The sequence below is a fragment of the Pseudorca crassidens genome, chromosome 9 (assembly GCF_039906515.1).
Source record: "Pseudorca crassidens isolate mPseCra1 chromosome 9, mPseCra1.hap1, whole genome shotgun sequence".
Taxonomy (NCBI): domain Eukaryota; kingdom Metazoa; phylum Chordata; class Mammalia; order Artiodactyla; family Delphinidae; genus Pseudorca; species Pseudorca crassidens.
In genome coordinates, this window is record NC_090304.1 from 14,031,177 (window position 1) to 14,046,757 (window position 15,581).

Sequence of the window (15,581 nt, forward strand, 5' to 3'; positions counted from 1 at the left end):
CAACATGTGTTTTAGGCAGCGAATTCTGACAGCGGTTGTTAGGCAGGTGGCAAGTATATGGATGCAGGAAAACCAGTTAGAAAACAGTGGGCAAAATACATATGAGGACATATGAGGACTGAATGTTAAGTATTAGACATAAGAGGCCTTGGTGTTTTATAAGAGTGGGGCCTGTTTGTGAATGTTCCTGGGGAGTTGAGCTGTGTGAGAGCTCAGCTGCCTCACTTCCTACTTCTCCAAATAAAATGTTGCCGGAGTCCTTTTTTACTCTTACTGGAACTGATTTTGAGCTAAGTTTATAAAGTAGCAAGTGACTCCCAGAACAGCTATGATTGGAACTGGGATCTCCTGTTAGTGCCCACTGGTCCCCAGAGCCTGACAACTATTGTCTAGGGAATAGCCCTGCGTTCCAGTTTCGGCTGAGCCTCTGATATGCCATTTGATCTTTGGCAAGTCCCTCTCCTACCCTAGGCCTCAATGTCTGACCTTGTAAAATTAGATTAGATAATCTCTGAAGTTTATTTTAGCCCTAAAGCTCTTGGATCTTTGTTGGAGCTAACTACCTATCTTAGAAGGATTTCCCTTGTACTCAGCAGAGGTAGAATAATGAAAAGTTTCAGAAAAGTGAAGAGACTTCCTGAGGATTAGGAATAGGATATCTGGTACCTGTGGAGCCCCAATAGATTTATAAAATATATGCCTACCTGAATTCCAGCTCTTTCCTGAGGGTTTTGAGCCTATTGCTTAGAAATATATAATATTGCTTGGCAGCTTTAAAATTAGTATTCTTTCTGGGCAACTAAAATACATATGAATATTTATTATGAGGAATGCTAGGAGAAGAGAAAGAAAATGGAATATATCTGGATTTAAAGAATTAAACAGCTGTGAAGGAAGAGGGGGAAAGGAGGATAGCTATCACTTAGAGATATGTATTTATTTTTTAACATAAAATGCACAATAGGAATATGGATTTGCATAATACATGCAGATGAAATTAAAGGTAGAACAAGAAAGGAGAGGACTTCCCTGGTGGCGCAGTGGTTAAGAATCCGCCTGCCAGTGCAGGGGAAATGGGTTCAAGCCCTGGTCCGGGAAGATCCCACATGCCACGGAGCAACTAAGCCCGTGCACCACAACTACTGAGCCTGCACTCTAGAGCCTGTGAGCCACAACTACTGAGCCCGCGTACCACAGCTACGGAAACCCGCGTGCCTAGAGCCTGTGCTCCACAACAAGAGAAGCCACAGCAATGAGCAGCCCGCGCACCGCAACAAAGAGTAGCCCCGGCTCGCCGCAGCTAGAGAAAGCCCGTACGCAGCAACGAAGACCCAATGCAGCCAAACAAACAAATTAAAAAACAAAAAAGGAAAGAAAAAGAAAGGAGAGGAATTTGTAAGTGGTAATTATCTGTTATATTACTATTCCTTGGAGAAAAATTAAGGCTCTGAAGTTCCAAGAGACCTATGCTATTAGGTATCCCCTATGAATGATATCAGCTGGGCCTGTGCCTTCCTCCCAGAAATCTAGCCCTGACATGCGTGCACAGTCCTTCGAAGTAGAGTCTAGAGCCTTACTAATAGCACCCGAGTAAAGAAAGGACTTGACCAAGATCACTGTGCCATCCAAGGACAGGAACACCAGCTAGGCCTTCTACTGTCTGGAGATTGAGTAGAAACTGAAGAGCACAGGGAAACAAGTATTTTTTTAATGGTCTGATTTTCAGCACAGTCAACTGTGTATTGTCAAGAAGATAATGGCCTTTTGAGCTTTGTGCTGCCAGAGCTTTATTTACAAAGGCCCAAGTCAGAGCCATTTGTCACTGAGTAGTAATGGCAGCTTGACTCTCTGGTTAGGACTCAGACAGCAGTCTGTAGGTGTATTTTACATTCCTTTAAGTTACAGCTTCTCTCTGAGGCAATTAATCCCAGGCATTTAGCAAGAGTAGCTGCTGTGTTTCTCCGTTGTTCCATAGATGCATTTTCTTGTATTTGTCAGTTGTCTTGGATGCTTGTTTGAAGGGTGATTTTTCCTTACAAAATCTTTTATGAGAAAGTCTTATTTTTTTCCCTCTCTCCTTCCCAAATAGCCTTCTGAGAGTTAATCAGAGATGCACAGAGTTCAACAACTGGGAAGGCCATTAATAACTCAGCCAGCTTCTATCCTGCTGGCTTAAAGGCAGCTTCTGGCTGATGAAATTGATGAGGATTTCTCTGGTGTTTCCCTGAAAAGTATTCTGGTGAGAAAGAGTCCTCCAGTGATAGAGGAGTGGTACCAGCGTGCTTGCATACTCTGGTCTTCACTGTTTTTGTTTTTGTTTTTTTTTTAAGTACTACCCTTGAAAAGGGCATGGGCTATGTTATGTTAGGCCCAGTATTTATCACCCTCCATTATTCCTAAGGTAAACTGTCTTTCTGGGTCTGCCTTTCTCCCACTGTTCATCTGGCAAACATCTTCTAATCTTTAGTCTCTGCCTAAATTTGCCTTCTTCATCTCATGGAGGCTTGCTCCAAGTTGGTCTTGTATCAGCACTGAAGTGAGTGTCAGAGTCTGTGTAGTTTTCTAAATTGAACATTATTTTAAGTACTTTTAATTTCTTTGCCCTTTTCTTGAAACTCTTTTTTTTTTCCTTTTTTTGAAACTCTTAACCACTCTTCCTCTCCCCTCACTTCTATCCTGACCCCGCCCTTGCAGATATCCTTTGCATTGAAGTTTGTTTCCCCATCTCAGCTCCTTATTTTGAATTTTCCCTTCTTTTTAGACTATAGAAGCTAGAGTCATTAGTTGCTCTTTTCACCTCTAATTTATTTAGGGCCATGCTTTTAGTCAGGGATTTTTGTGTGCCAGCATTAAAACGTGGGGCTTTTGCCCTCTACTTGCTTAACTTGTCCTGTGGTTGGACATTCTGGCCTTTGCCACCTTACCCATTCATGTTTTAAGTTTTTCCTGGTAAGGAAATGTTTGAGCTGTTCTAGGCTATTTTCTCCTAGATGCCTGTGTTTTTTTCTCCCATAGGCAGCATCTCATTTGCGTGTTCACCACATTTCACATTTTACTAATTGTTCTGTGTACAATTCTGTCATTTCTCCTTCTTTGCTAGTGTGCTCAACACTTTCAATTTGAAGTCGTCTCTACATTTTATTGAGATGCTGTTTAACTCCTACTTCCCCATCATTAGTCAAGACGTTAAACTGAGGACCAAGAGATACATCTCCACTCACTTAATATTATTGCCTCTTTTGCGGTGCCTAATGTAACCATCATTCTGAGACTGCTTGTATCTGAGCCAGCTGATTTTCATATATATATATCTCTTCCGGTAATCTCTAAATAACATAAAGCCATTATCTCTGACCATGTTTTGCCCTTCCTCCTCCCTTTTTTTTTTAAGACGGAAGGAGAAATTGAATCAGAAAGAAGTTAATTGTTTTTAGGTTTTAATAACAATTAAAAGAGGCTTGTGAAATATGTCATAGGAGCCAAATTTTCTCCCAGCCCTGGCATTTGTCCATCTTTCTAAGTTATCTTCATATGTCCTTTCACCCAGCTCTGTGTCATGTTTGATTCTGGCAACTGCTGATCAGTACTGTCTCCTGTACATCCCTCTCCTTCCCTGCTCTTCAACTCTGCTAATGCCAGATAGAGCACTGTTTATTGTCCAGAGAGAGAGGGCTCTTTGGTCCTTGTTCAGAAGTAAATTGTCAGCTCCACAGCATGGTTCTGGGAAGGCCAGCTCTTTCTTAGCTCTAGAATAAAGTAATTGGATTTGTCCCATGATGCTTCTTTCTGTAACTTAATTTTCAACGTTTTTGAGGCTTAGGACCCTTCCTCCCCCCCCTTAGGACCCTTCTTAACTTTAATATGTGTTCTAACTTCTCTCATGATAATTAGTTGCACTTTTAGTGCCCATCTGTAAGTAAAATATACTGTTATGAAAAGCTGTCATGAGTTCACTTGTACTTTTTTTTTTTTTTTTTTTTTTTGCGGTACGTGGGCCTCTCACTGTTGTGGCCTCTCCTGTTGCGGAGCACAGGCTCCGGACGCGCAGGCTCAGCGGCCATGGCTCACGGGCCCAGCCGCTCCGCGCGGCATGTGGGATCTTCCCAGACTGGGGCATGAACCCGTGTCCCTTGCATTGGCGGGCGGACTCTCAACCACTGCGCCACCAGGGAAGCCCCCACTTGTACTTTTAACCGAGTTGGTACTTTGATCACAACTTGAATCTACATATACTTGAAAAATAATAATATACTTAATTTGGGAGCTGTCTTATTTGTTTGATATTCAGCTACTCCTTATAATAATTTGTGGGCTCCCCAGAGCTGCAGTCTGCTGGTCAGGAACTTCTGATCTCGTTGTTCTTTATAATCCCCTTTTCACTTTCCATATGGTCTTATCTCTCTTTCCTTGCCTCTCCCTTCATCTGTAGAGTTTCAAGTCACAGGACTATGATATGTTAAAGAAAACAGTAATATGCTTTCTCTTCTGCAAAAATAAAAACCAAGTACTGACTTTTAATGGATCAGCTTCCAGTATCCCTGATATTGATTTGTCTCTAAATGCTCAGCATCCAGTTCCACCAAGATATAAAAACCTTCCTAGGCTTTCATTTCTGGTTTGTAAGGGTCCCAGTAGTACACTTGAAAGCCAAAGTGTTGTCTTAACTTTGGTTACAGTGCCAGTTTGAAGATTATCTCATTAAGTTGAAGATAATCCAAAGGAAGAATTCAGAACATACCCCAAATCAAGCTCTCAAGAGGTTCATTTATTTTGTGGAGTTGGTTAAACAGCTAATTAACTGCTCTATCCAGCCAGAGTGCCCTTTGGCTTATTGTTCCTTTGATGCATTGGGAACTAAGCCACGTGAAGTTTCTGTTGTCTTCTCTTGTAGGAAGCAGTGAAGTGTAGTGGAAAGAGCAAGGGCTTCAGAGTCAGATGGATCTTCCTTGAATCTTGTCTCAACCACTTACTAGTTGTGTGACCTTGGGTATTTGCCTCTCTGGTCCTTAGTTTCCTTATCTGTGAAACAGATCTAATGAGACTTAATGGGAAACTCAAAAGATTAAATGGGGTAACATATTAATAACCTTTGTATTAGGACTTAGTAGGTATTTCGTAAATGGTGTTTATTACCATTACTTTAACAGACCATAAAGAAAACACTAGACTTTTTTCTTTTTAATCAAATGACCAAGCTTAGGATTGCATTGTCTAATAATCTTCATCATTGTTAATTTTTCAATCTCTAAAAGAAAGGACTGCCTAGTCTTTTTCTTGTGTTGTTTTTCTTTCACATATCCATGATTTTTCCACACCAAGGACCTAAACAGATTTAAAGATAACCATTTGTTGAATGAACTTGATGGGAGAATTCTTCTTCCTTCAAGATCCCCCGAAGCCAAAGTTTTTCTGTCTTTCAGTCTAGAAAGAGATATGTTTATATACATATCCATTCTAAATCCCTTTAGAAGATCTAAACTTGGCTTCAATTTCAGATGCTGCAGAGTTCAGAGACCACATTATTTCAAGAAAAACCTTCCTTCTTACTGAACTGTTAGTAAATGCTCATAATTATTTTAATTGTGGTACTCCAGAAACGTAGTATATTAATGTGCCACCCAAATTAGTAAGCAACCAGATGACTAATTTCTCTGGGACCTTCACCTAAGTGTAGGAATTTAGTTTGCGGGATGTCTGTGTTTTGGGCTGGTGTCTGTTTCTGCTTTAGTGACTCTCTTAGGTGTAGTCTTTTTGTTTTCTCCAGGGACAATGGTGACAGATCCAGGCACCGAGCTCCACGAAATGCCCGGATGTCTGCACCTTCACTTGGACGCTTTGTCCCAAGGTAAGAACTGGATAGTCAACTTTTATGAGAGACTTTTCTGAGGGAGGCTTTATGAGAGGCTGGGATTTTTAAACCTACTTTCTGGTAGGTTTGTCCTGGACAGACCTATTTGGACAAAATTATTTGTCCTGGACAGATAATTCCAGATATGGACAATCTGGTGGATTGTCCATATCTGGAATTATTTCCTAGTGAGCCTACAGTCCAGCCCTGCCACCTAAAGACTTGACAGGAAATGATTAACCACAATGAAAAGACATAGAAAAATGGCATTGGGAGCATCCTGTTCAAGAATAGAAGCCCCGGGAAACTTTAGAAGAAAGATCGGAAGAAAATGCAAACGTGTGAGAGGAATTGTACTCTGCTCTAGGTTTCTTTGGATTCCTAGGCTTAGTGGATCCCTTATCTTTGATTGTTGAGGGTTAGTAGATAGTATATCTCCTTTGTTTTAAGGCAGTCTGTAGTAGGCTTTTAACGCGTGATTCCTTCATATAGCCGTTTTTTTAAATTAATTTTTATTGGTGTGTAGTTGCTTTACAATGTTGTATTAGTTTCTGCTGTACAGCAAAATGAATCAGCTATGCATATACATATATCCCCTCTTTTTTGGATTTCCTTCCCATCTTATAGGCGTTTCTTGCTGCCTGAGTACTTGCCTTATGCTGGGATTTTTCATGAACGTGGACAGCCTGGCTTGGCTACTCACTCTTCTGTTAACAGGGTCCTGGCAGGTAAGGAGTTGTTTCTTTGGATTTTGAAAATTTAAAGGGGGAGGGAGCCGTGTAAAGCTTTCCCCTCCTTTACCTATGCTGATGTGATGGCATCTTGGCATCTGGCTGAAAACTCTTTTTTAAGGTCTTGTACTTGGTTCCTTACTTCAGGGCAGGAAACTACAGATTGAGGAAAGCTGCTTCTTTTGCCCATTCCCACTTCCTTCAGACATCTCTTTTTTAATTAATTTATTTATCTATTTTTGGCTGCGTTGGGTCTTCGTTGCTGCACACGGGCTTTTCTCCCGTTGCAGCGAGCGGGAGCTACTCTTTGTTGCAGTGTGTGGGCTTCTCATTGCGGTGGCTTCTTTTTGTTGCGGAGCACGGGCTCCGGGCACGCGGGCTTCAGTAGTTGTGGCATGTGGGCTCAGTAGTTGTGGTGTGCGGGCTTAGTTGCTGCACAGCATGTGGGATCTTCCCGGGCCAGGGGTCGAACCCATGTCCCCTGCATTGGCAGGCGGATTCTTATCTACTTCACCACCAGAGAGGTCCCCAGACATCTTTTTTAAAATTTATTTAAACCATTTGTTTCTTAATCCAGCAAATAGACTTTTTAAATTGAATGATAAAGATGCCTTGCTCATGTTTTATTGTTGAGGTACGCATGAGCCAGATCCTGTGATTTAATTAGGACTGAAAGCACACCTCTCCAACCCATTGCTGCTGCCAGCACATGGAGTTTCCAGGCCCTGTGGAATAATCTTCAGAGGAAGAAGGAGGAGAGGGACCCATGGAGCTGGCTTAGAAATTTCCACAGAATAGAAAATGGACTGGACAAACCCAGCCGATGCAGTTTTATGGTGGCTGAATAACTTAGTGACCAACGTTTTGGGGCTAATATGCGTGATGTGACTGGGCTGAGACCCAGTGTGTGCTGCTGCTTCTGGGCAGTCTAGAGAAGGAAACAAAGCAGAATCTATTTTTTTTCTAACAAAGGTTTTTCTCTTTTCCCCCTTCCCCCCCACCTCCACTGCCAACTTGTAAATTTATGTATGTGAAGGCATTAAAAACTGTAAAAATCAAGCCACATTTTGGTGTATTTTTTTAAAAATAAATTAAATTTTTGGCTGCGCTGGGTCTTCATTGCTGTGCGCAGGCTTTCTCTAGTTGCAGCGAGCAGGGGTTACTCTTCGTTGCAGTGCACGGGCTTCAGTAGTTGTGGCACGTGGGCTCAGTAGTTGTGGCTCGTGGGCTCTAGAGCGCAGGCTCAGTAGTTGTGGCGCATGGGCTTAGTTGCTCCACAGCATGTGGGATCTTCAGGGATTGATCCTGTGTCCCCTGCATTGGCAGGCAGATTCTTAACCACTGTGCCACCAGGGAAGTCTCTTGGTGTATCTTTAATAAGCATCTTTATTTAAAAAATTCAAATGACATTACGTTTTGGAAAATCTGGGCCACGTGATGGTTAAAGGTAGAGAGGGATCGGTGTGAGGCAGTAGCACTGTCAGGCTGGGGGAATATGATTTCTGACCAAGCTGTTGTGGCAGCTGGTAAGCCATGGGATCTGGCTTCCTTTAAGTAGCAGTATCCTTGAGCCAGTGTCAAGGCCTAGAAACCCCAGAAACCTCAATGGTTTCTCTCTACTGGACACCAGGGCTTCATAGGCCCAGGCTTGGTGGGGGAGTAGACTGCACCATGGTGTCCTGACAACTTTGACTGAGGAGGGCCCTAGTCGGTAAACAGACCCCATGGCTCTCCTTGCTTGGCGCTTCTGTGTGGCTTGGCTAATGGCACGTGGAAGCTCCTCACTGGCAGATAATCACTTGCTGCCAGACAGTACTACAGAGTTCTTCTCCACCCTTCTTTGTTCCAGACATCTGCCTCTACCACCCAACACAGCAGCTCCCTGCTCCTCTACTGCTGGGAAGTCTCTATTTCCTTTGCATTTAGTTTTTTTGGAACAGCTGTATGTTGTTTTTCTCTCCTTTGATCTAATAACTCTTTACCTCCATTTCTTCTTCCCTGCTTTATGCCCAGAGGTCTGACCCCAAATAGCCCAGTTTCACTTGTGGATACCTTTGAATATAGGGGTTATGTTCCAGCAGGCAGTTTACAAACATGAAATCTACTGAGAAAAGTTCTCTAACAAAAGATGTAGAGTGCCTTGAGAGGAAGGAAATCTAGGCTCTCAAGAAGCTCATTCTTGAATTAGATTAGTGGATGGTTTCCATTCACATTTAAACTCATTTCTCCCATTTTCTCAAGATGCATGTTGCAGAGTATCCACTGGTCTTTTCTTCTTTTTTCTTCTTTTTTTTATTGAAGTATACTTGTTTTACAATGTGTTAATTTCTGCTGTACAGCAAAGTGACTCAGTTATACACATATATATTTTCTTTTTTATATTATTTTTCATTATGGTTTATCCCAGGATATTGAATATAGTTCCCCGTGCTATACAGTAGGACCTTGTTGTTTATCCATTCTGTATGTAATAGTTTGCATCTACCCCACTGGTCTTTCCTTAAATGCCCTCATCATTTGTAGACATTTGGATGTCCCTCCAGATTCTGTTGACAATTTTGTGTTACTTTTATTCTTCTCTTGAGAAAATACCAATGATAATAATAACAGCAACAAAAAAAAGCTTAACATTCATTGAGCATTGGCTGTATGCTAGGGAGTGTTTTAAGTGCCCTTCCTAGTCATATTTCATTTCATTCTCACAGTAATCCTATGAGATGGGTGCTATTATCTAACAGTGGTGGGAACTGAAGCCCAGAAGCCTAACTTGCCCAGAGTGATGCAGCTAGAAGTAGAGGAGCCAGAAGTGAACCAGGCAGTGGGACTTCTGTTTCCTAGTCTGCCTGCCTCCCCACAGCTATTTTTAAGGACAGAGCATCAAAATAGCATTCTTCTTCTAGGTCCTTAATCTAGAAAAGGGAAAGAGGTCCCAGGGAACTTGGCTGATCTTCAGGGGTTTTCTTATTTGTTCTAATTCCTCTATTTTAAGTGGTTTCTAGACATAGCTTTTTGTGACCCAGTAGTGCTTGCTAAGGAAAATCTTATTATATAATAGGCCTTTCCCCGAGCCTTCATGCCCTCCTGGACACAGATGTTTTGCTTTTTATTAAACTTATTTTGTGATCATGTAATAGATAGAGCTGCTGTAATAATGGCTTTTGAAGTGAAGACAAATTAGTGTTTTAGCAGTAAGCACTCCCAATTTTCCTGGAAAGGCACTTTCTCTTATATGATTGGAATGAGGTTGTGATGGTCTCAGAACAATTAGATTCAGTAGACGTTTGTTCCGCAGCTGTGTGCCAGGCACTGTTGTAGGCTACCAGAGTGAATAAGACAGACAAGATCCCTGCTCTTCTGTAGCTCAGAGTTTAGGTGGTTGGCTGTACCTCAGTCTTGCTGTTTGGTTCTTAGCTCCAAATATAAGGCAGAAACCTTTGTATGGTGAGTGGCTTTTTGTAGGGGTGAAGCATGGAAATTTGGCAGACCTGGAGGGACAAAGTATATACACACCTGCAGTTTTAGGAGGCATTACCAGTGGCAAATGAGTTTTCAATGGACCCTAGCCAAAGCCATTCAGAATCATCAACAAAAATGGATTTGCAGAAAATTAAGATCCATTCTGCCCACTTCCTCCCACAAGAGCCTGAAAGCAGTAATATAAAACAGAAGCTGCTACAGAGAAGTGTTTTGATAGTCTGTTAATCTTCATCTCTTCCGCCTTATCTTGTTGTCTTCTCCACAATTCTGTAGGTTCCTGGTGGCCTCCAGTCACCCATCAACCCACACCAGGCCCCTTCTTCAGCAACACAAATTCTGAACCTGTACTTAAAGAGGTATAACTACATTTAAAGCTACTGCAACTTTACCGGTATATTTTTGGGGAAACACGCAAAAGTCTGGGGCGCTCCCCCTGCTGACTTTTTAGCAGACAGCTCTAGCTCTGTATAGTAATAGCAGTCTATAACAGAGAAGGAAATGAAGTTAATGACGGCCTAGTATGGGCCAGGTACAGTCCAAAGTGCTTTCCCATACATTATGACCGCCCTATGAAGTAGATAGTGTGTTTCCATTCTGTAGGGAAGAAAGCTGACGTTCAGAGAAGTTACATTACTTGTCCAATATAATGCAGTGAGAGGCAGACCTGGAACTTTAAACCAGGTCTGCCTGACTCATAATAACTCTGTTCTGCCTTCTGTGCCATGTTTTGCCTGAGTTCAAGTAGGGAGTATCTGCCGAAAGGTTCTTAAGCCTATAATATTTTTCTGCATGCTTGAGACCTGATATAAGTGAAATGAGAAGCCCTGGCATTTGACGTCTTCCTGGTAATTACTGGAAGAGAAACGCTGAGGGATAGGGACCTGGGTAATGTAGGGTATTAGTTATCTGTTCTGTCTAATCTTTTTGACTTTCATCCTAATGAGCATCTGCTCCCAGCAGATGTGGTCCTGATGGATTTAATTTAGTATTTTGATTAAAATCAATGGGAAGTGTCAGGATTTTTTTGCTTCTAGCTACAGGTCATTGGGGCCTGGTTGAGTGTCATGGGCTTTGTGCCCAGTCATCCTAATTTCTCTTAGGATGTCTTCTTTGAGCCATTAGTTTAGGAGTGTGTTTTTCAATTTTTACAAATTTCCTTCTGTTGTTGCTTTCTTATTTAATTTTACTGTGGTTTAAGAACATACTTTGTATGATTTCAGTTACTGTAGATTTATTGAAACTTGCTTTATGGCTTAACATATGGTCTGTTCTGGAGAATGTTACCTGTGTGCATGGCAAGGTTGTATATTCTTTTGTCGCCATGTGGAGGGTTCTGTAGATGCCAGGGAGATCTACTTGGTTGATAGTGTTATTCAAGTTTTGTATACCCTTGCTGATTTTCTGTCAGGTTGTTCTACCCATTATTAAGAATGGAGTATTGAAATTTCTTATATTATTCCTGAACTGTATATTTCTCCCTTCAGTTTTGTCAGTTTTTGCCTCATATATTTTGGGACTTTGTTGTTAGGTACCTATATATTTGTAATTGTTTTGCCTCCCTGATGAATCAACTTTTTCGTTATAAAATGTTCCTCTATCTCGTGTAATATTGTCTTTTTTTTTTTCAGGTATAGATGATGGTACAATATTATATAAGTTTCAGGTGTACAACATAGTGATTCACAATTTTTAAAGGTTATATTCTCTAGTAATATTGTCTTTAAGTCTAATTTTTCTTACATCAGTATAGCTACTCCAGCTCTTTTATGGATGTAGGTTGTGTAATATATCTTTACCCATCCTTTTACTTTCAGCCTGTTTTATATATCAGAATATAAAGTGTGTCTCCTATAGAAAACATATAGTTGTTTTTTATCTAGTCTGAAAATCTCTGCTGTTTGATTAGATTGTTTAGTCCATTCACATTTAATGTTATTAATATAGTTAGATTTTTGCCTGCCATTTTGCTGTTTGTTTTCTGTATTTCTAATGTCTTTTTTTATTACTGTTTCTCCTTTACTAACTTTTTTTTAAAGTTAATTAATTTGTTTGTTTTTATTTTTGGCTGTGTTGGGTCTTTGCTGCTGTGCGTGAGCATTCTCTAGTTGCGGCAAGTGGGGGCTACTCTTTGTTGCGGTGCACGGGCTTTTCATTGCAGTGGCTTCTCTTGTTGAGGAGCACGGGCTCTAGGCGCACAGGCTTCAGTAGTTGTGGGACGTGGGCTCAGTAGTTGTGTTTTGCGGGCTCTTGAGCGCAGGCTCAGTAGTTGTGGCACACGGGCTTAGTTGCTCGTGTGGCATGTGGGATCTTCCCAGGCCAGGGCTTGAACCTGTGTCCCTTGCATTGGCAGGCAAATTCTTAACCACTGTGCCACCAGGGAAGCCCCTACTGACTTCTTTTGTATTAAGTGGATAGCTTCTAATGTGCTATTTTAATTCCTTTCTTGATTTTAAACTGTACTTTATCAGGATCTACTTCAGACTTATAGAGACTTGATTCTGGTAAGATACAGAAACTTTGTTCCATTATAGCTACATTGTCATACCCCTTCTTTGTGTTATTATTGCTATGTATATTATGTCTATATATTACAAACCCAGTGATACAGTGTTACAATTTATTGCTTTATGTAATCTCATATCCCAGGCATCCTTCTGTTTGCCTGTTGTGAGTAAAATAGAGCTACCCCTTTTGCAAGAATTTACTTTTCTTTTTCTTGTTAACTTTATTTTTGGTTGTCTTTTGCTCCTCTCCTCTTTTTTAAAAACAGTGGTCCTCTTTCTTAGATATTCCCCACTTTTCTGGTATTTTAGGGAATTACTCTCAGGAGGCCTGTCTAATCTAGTTTGGCCAACTAGGTGGACATCTGGGTCCTCGGGCTTGCTGACATTTAAGAATTAGTCTAATTTCTCAATTTACTATCATAGTTGTTTAATACAACAGATGGTTTAATTACTGTATATCAGATCTTCATTTGAGTTGGCAAATCTAGGAAAGATGAAAAGTAGTGAATACAGTTGAAGGCCATCATGGTATACTTACATGAGTATGAACAGAAATGAATGATAATTCTGGTGTTGGACCCTTTATCTCCTTGGCTGGACCCTTCTCCATGTTCTTTACCTCTCCGGTACCCAGTTGCCAGGCTAATAAAGTAAGTGGCACATTCCAACTCAACATCAATTAAGATAGCTGTTTATAAACCCCAGATTAATGGACAATTAGTGGTGGTGGTACTAGCTAGGACCTCTTTAATAATTAACCCAATTACCTTTCATTCTGCTCCAGTGATGAAAGTAAAGGCGATAAGGGGCTGGCTTGGTTGCCTGGGAAGCAGCTCCTTCCAGAGAACCCAGCTTTCACAGATGCCTTACACAGCATCCAGGGCCTTTTACTGATTTGGTTTCCACCAATCACTGGAGCATCCATGCTCTCTCTACCCCAGCCCTTTGCTGCATCTCCTTATTCCACTAGTGAGAAGTATGCTTGTCGAGAACCTAGGTCCTGGTTTCTAAGCTGAATTATCTGTGCTGCTTCTGGCTTTTCTAGAGGAGAATATTGGGCCTTGTCAGCGAACTTTTCTGTTCCTTTTATAATGTGTGACTAAGTTTTTCTGTGCCTCCATCTCTGTCTACCCTAGGAAATTTCCTCTTGATCTCTCCCCACTGATGCTTAACTCCTGTGCTCTTTCTGGACCGTCACTTTGAAATGTACATAGAACTTTCTAAATGCTTAGCATTTTCCAGAGCTCTTTGGGTCTTTTTTTTTTATTATTTTTTTTGGCTGTGTTGGGTCTTTGTTGTGGTGCTGTGGCTTCTCTTGTTGCGGAGCACGGGCTCTAGGTGTGTGCGCTTCAGTAGTCGTGGTGCGTGGGCTCAGTAGTTGTGGCTCACGGGCTCTAGAGAGCAGGCTTAGTAGTTGTGGCACACGGGCGTAGTTGCTCCGTGGCATGTGGGGTCTTCCCAGGCCAGGGCTCAAACCTGTGTCCCCTATATTGGCAGGTGGATTGTTAACCGCTGCACCACCAGGGAAGTCCTCTTTAGGTCTGTTAAAAGAATTTAATGGTTCTGCCCTTAATGGAGTTTACTGTCTAGCCAGGTTGTAGCCTGAGTTTCTATGTTTTTTTTGTTTTTGTTTTGGCCCTGCCACTAAAAGTTTAATAATTCCCCTGAGAATTTAACTGCCAATCCTAATAGATTAGCGTGTGTGTGTGTGTGTGTGTGTGTGTGTGTGTGTGTGTGTGTGTGTAACTCAAACCTGGGCTTGGACCAAGAATTTATGGGTTTTGGTGCAGTTTGAAGTGACTCTGAATGTGCCCCCATTTGTGTTTTGCATGGGTCTGTGAGCCTGAGTGGAGCTTGGGAAGGACAGCTGCCACTTGCAGTGTAGAGTTGGTTTGAGAGGCAGTAGAACAAAATGTTCAAGAGTTTGGGCTCCAGAGCTAGACTATCTAAGTTCAGATATTCATGCTGCTACTTCCTAGCAGTGTAATCTTGGTTAATTTATTTTACCTTTTCTTGGGACTCAGTTTCTTCATCTGTAAAATGGGCGTAAGAATAGTATTTAGCTCGTAGAATTGTTTTGAGGATTAAATGAGCTAATATATATGAAACACTTAGAATAGGATTTTTTTTTTTTGCACAAAGTAAGTGTTCAATAGATTTTAGCTATTATCATTATGATTTTTATTGTAAATCTTGGGGGCCAGCATGAGTTAGAGCTGTGCTAGTCTCCTCAATGATTATAACCTTGCTGATCTCTCACTCTTCTTTTGTTTTCCTCAACAATGGTGCACTTCCTGGGTACCAAGCAGGGCTTTCTCCCCTTTGCTATGGTCAGAGAGTTGAAAAAACTGGGAGCTTGTGCTCTAAGGCACCAACAGATGGTAACCTGAAGGTCCCTGTGTTGATAGTTTGACATGCTAATGTGTCCATTGTTGCCTGTAGTCATGTCAACCAAGGGGGTTAGATTAGAGGAGTCAGAGTTTGCATTTGAGAAACCGTTTTCTGTCTCCCATCAGAACCTGCGCTCATGAAATAAGCATCTACTCTCCAGACTAAGTGCTTGCTCCTATGTAACCTTGGCAACATGGGACTCTCAAAGTGGACCAATAACATCAGCATCATTTGGGAACTTGTTACAAATGCAAATTCTTGATCCCTACCTCAGACCCACTGAAGCAGAAATTCTGGTTGTGGGCCTAGGAATTTGTTTTTAAAGAGTCTTCTAGGTGATCCTGGTGCACTTGAAAAATTGAGAAACACTGCTCTAGATTAACTCATTAAAGCTAGGAACAGAGGCAGAGGGAAGAAATGGGGAGAGACGACTTGCCACACATTAAGGAGTGTGCCTGCAGGAATCTAAGATTTGTTGGTCCTAGTGAGCTCCTGGCGTATAACTCTTCTTGATCTGGAGCTAAGAGTAATGGGGGAAAAAATGAATGAATTTGTTATTACCTACAGAGTGCTCAGCTGGTATATAAGCCATTTTTTCTCGATAAGCTTTTATTGAGCTTTTGTTGTTTA

The 15,581-nt window shown here is 41.4% G+C and overlaps 1 protein-coding gene across 18 annotated transcripts in view; it reads left to right on the plus strand.

Moving 5' to 3' along the window:
• The window catches only part of AMBRA1 (autophagy and beclin 1 regulator 1), a 175,915-nt gene that overhangs the window by 70,648 nt on the left and 89,686 nt on the right, over positions 1–15,581 (plus strand). For 14 of the 18 annotated variants that reach the window (XR_010946047.1, XM_067749210.1, XM_067749209.1 and 11 more), the window contains 2 exons: positions 5,747–5,845; positions 6,476–6,576. Coding sequence is in view for 17 of the 18 variants with exons in the window: in XM_067749210.1 (XP_067605311.1) it covers positions 5,747–5,845; positions 6,476–6,576 (200 nt within the window). In the remaining variant the exon portion in view is untranslated. The remainder of the gene's footprint in view (positions 1–5,746; positions 5,846–6,475; positions 6,577–15,581) is intronic. The other 4 variants (XM_067749203.1, XM_067749204.1, XM_067749206.1 and 1 more) reach the window with 1 other exon arrangement.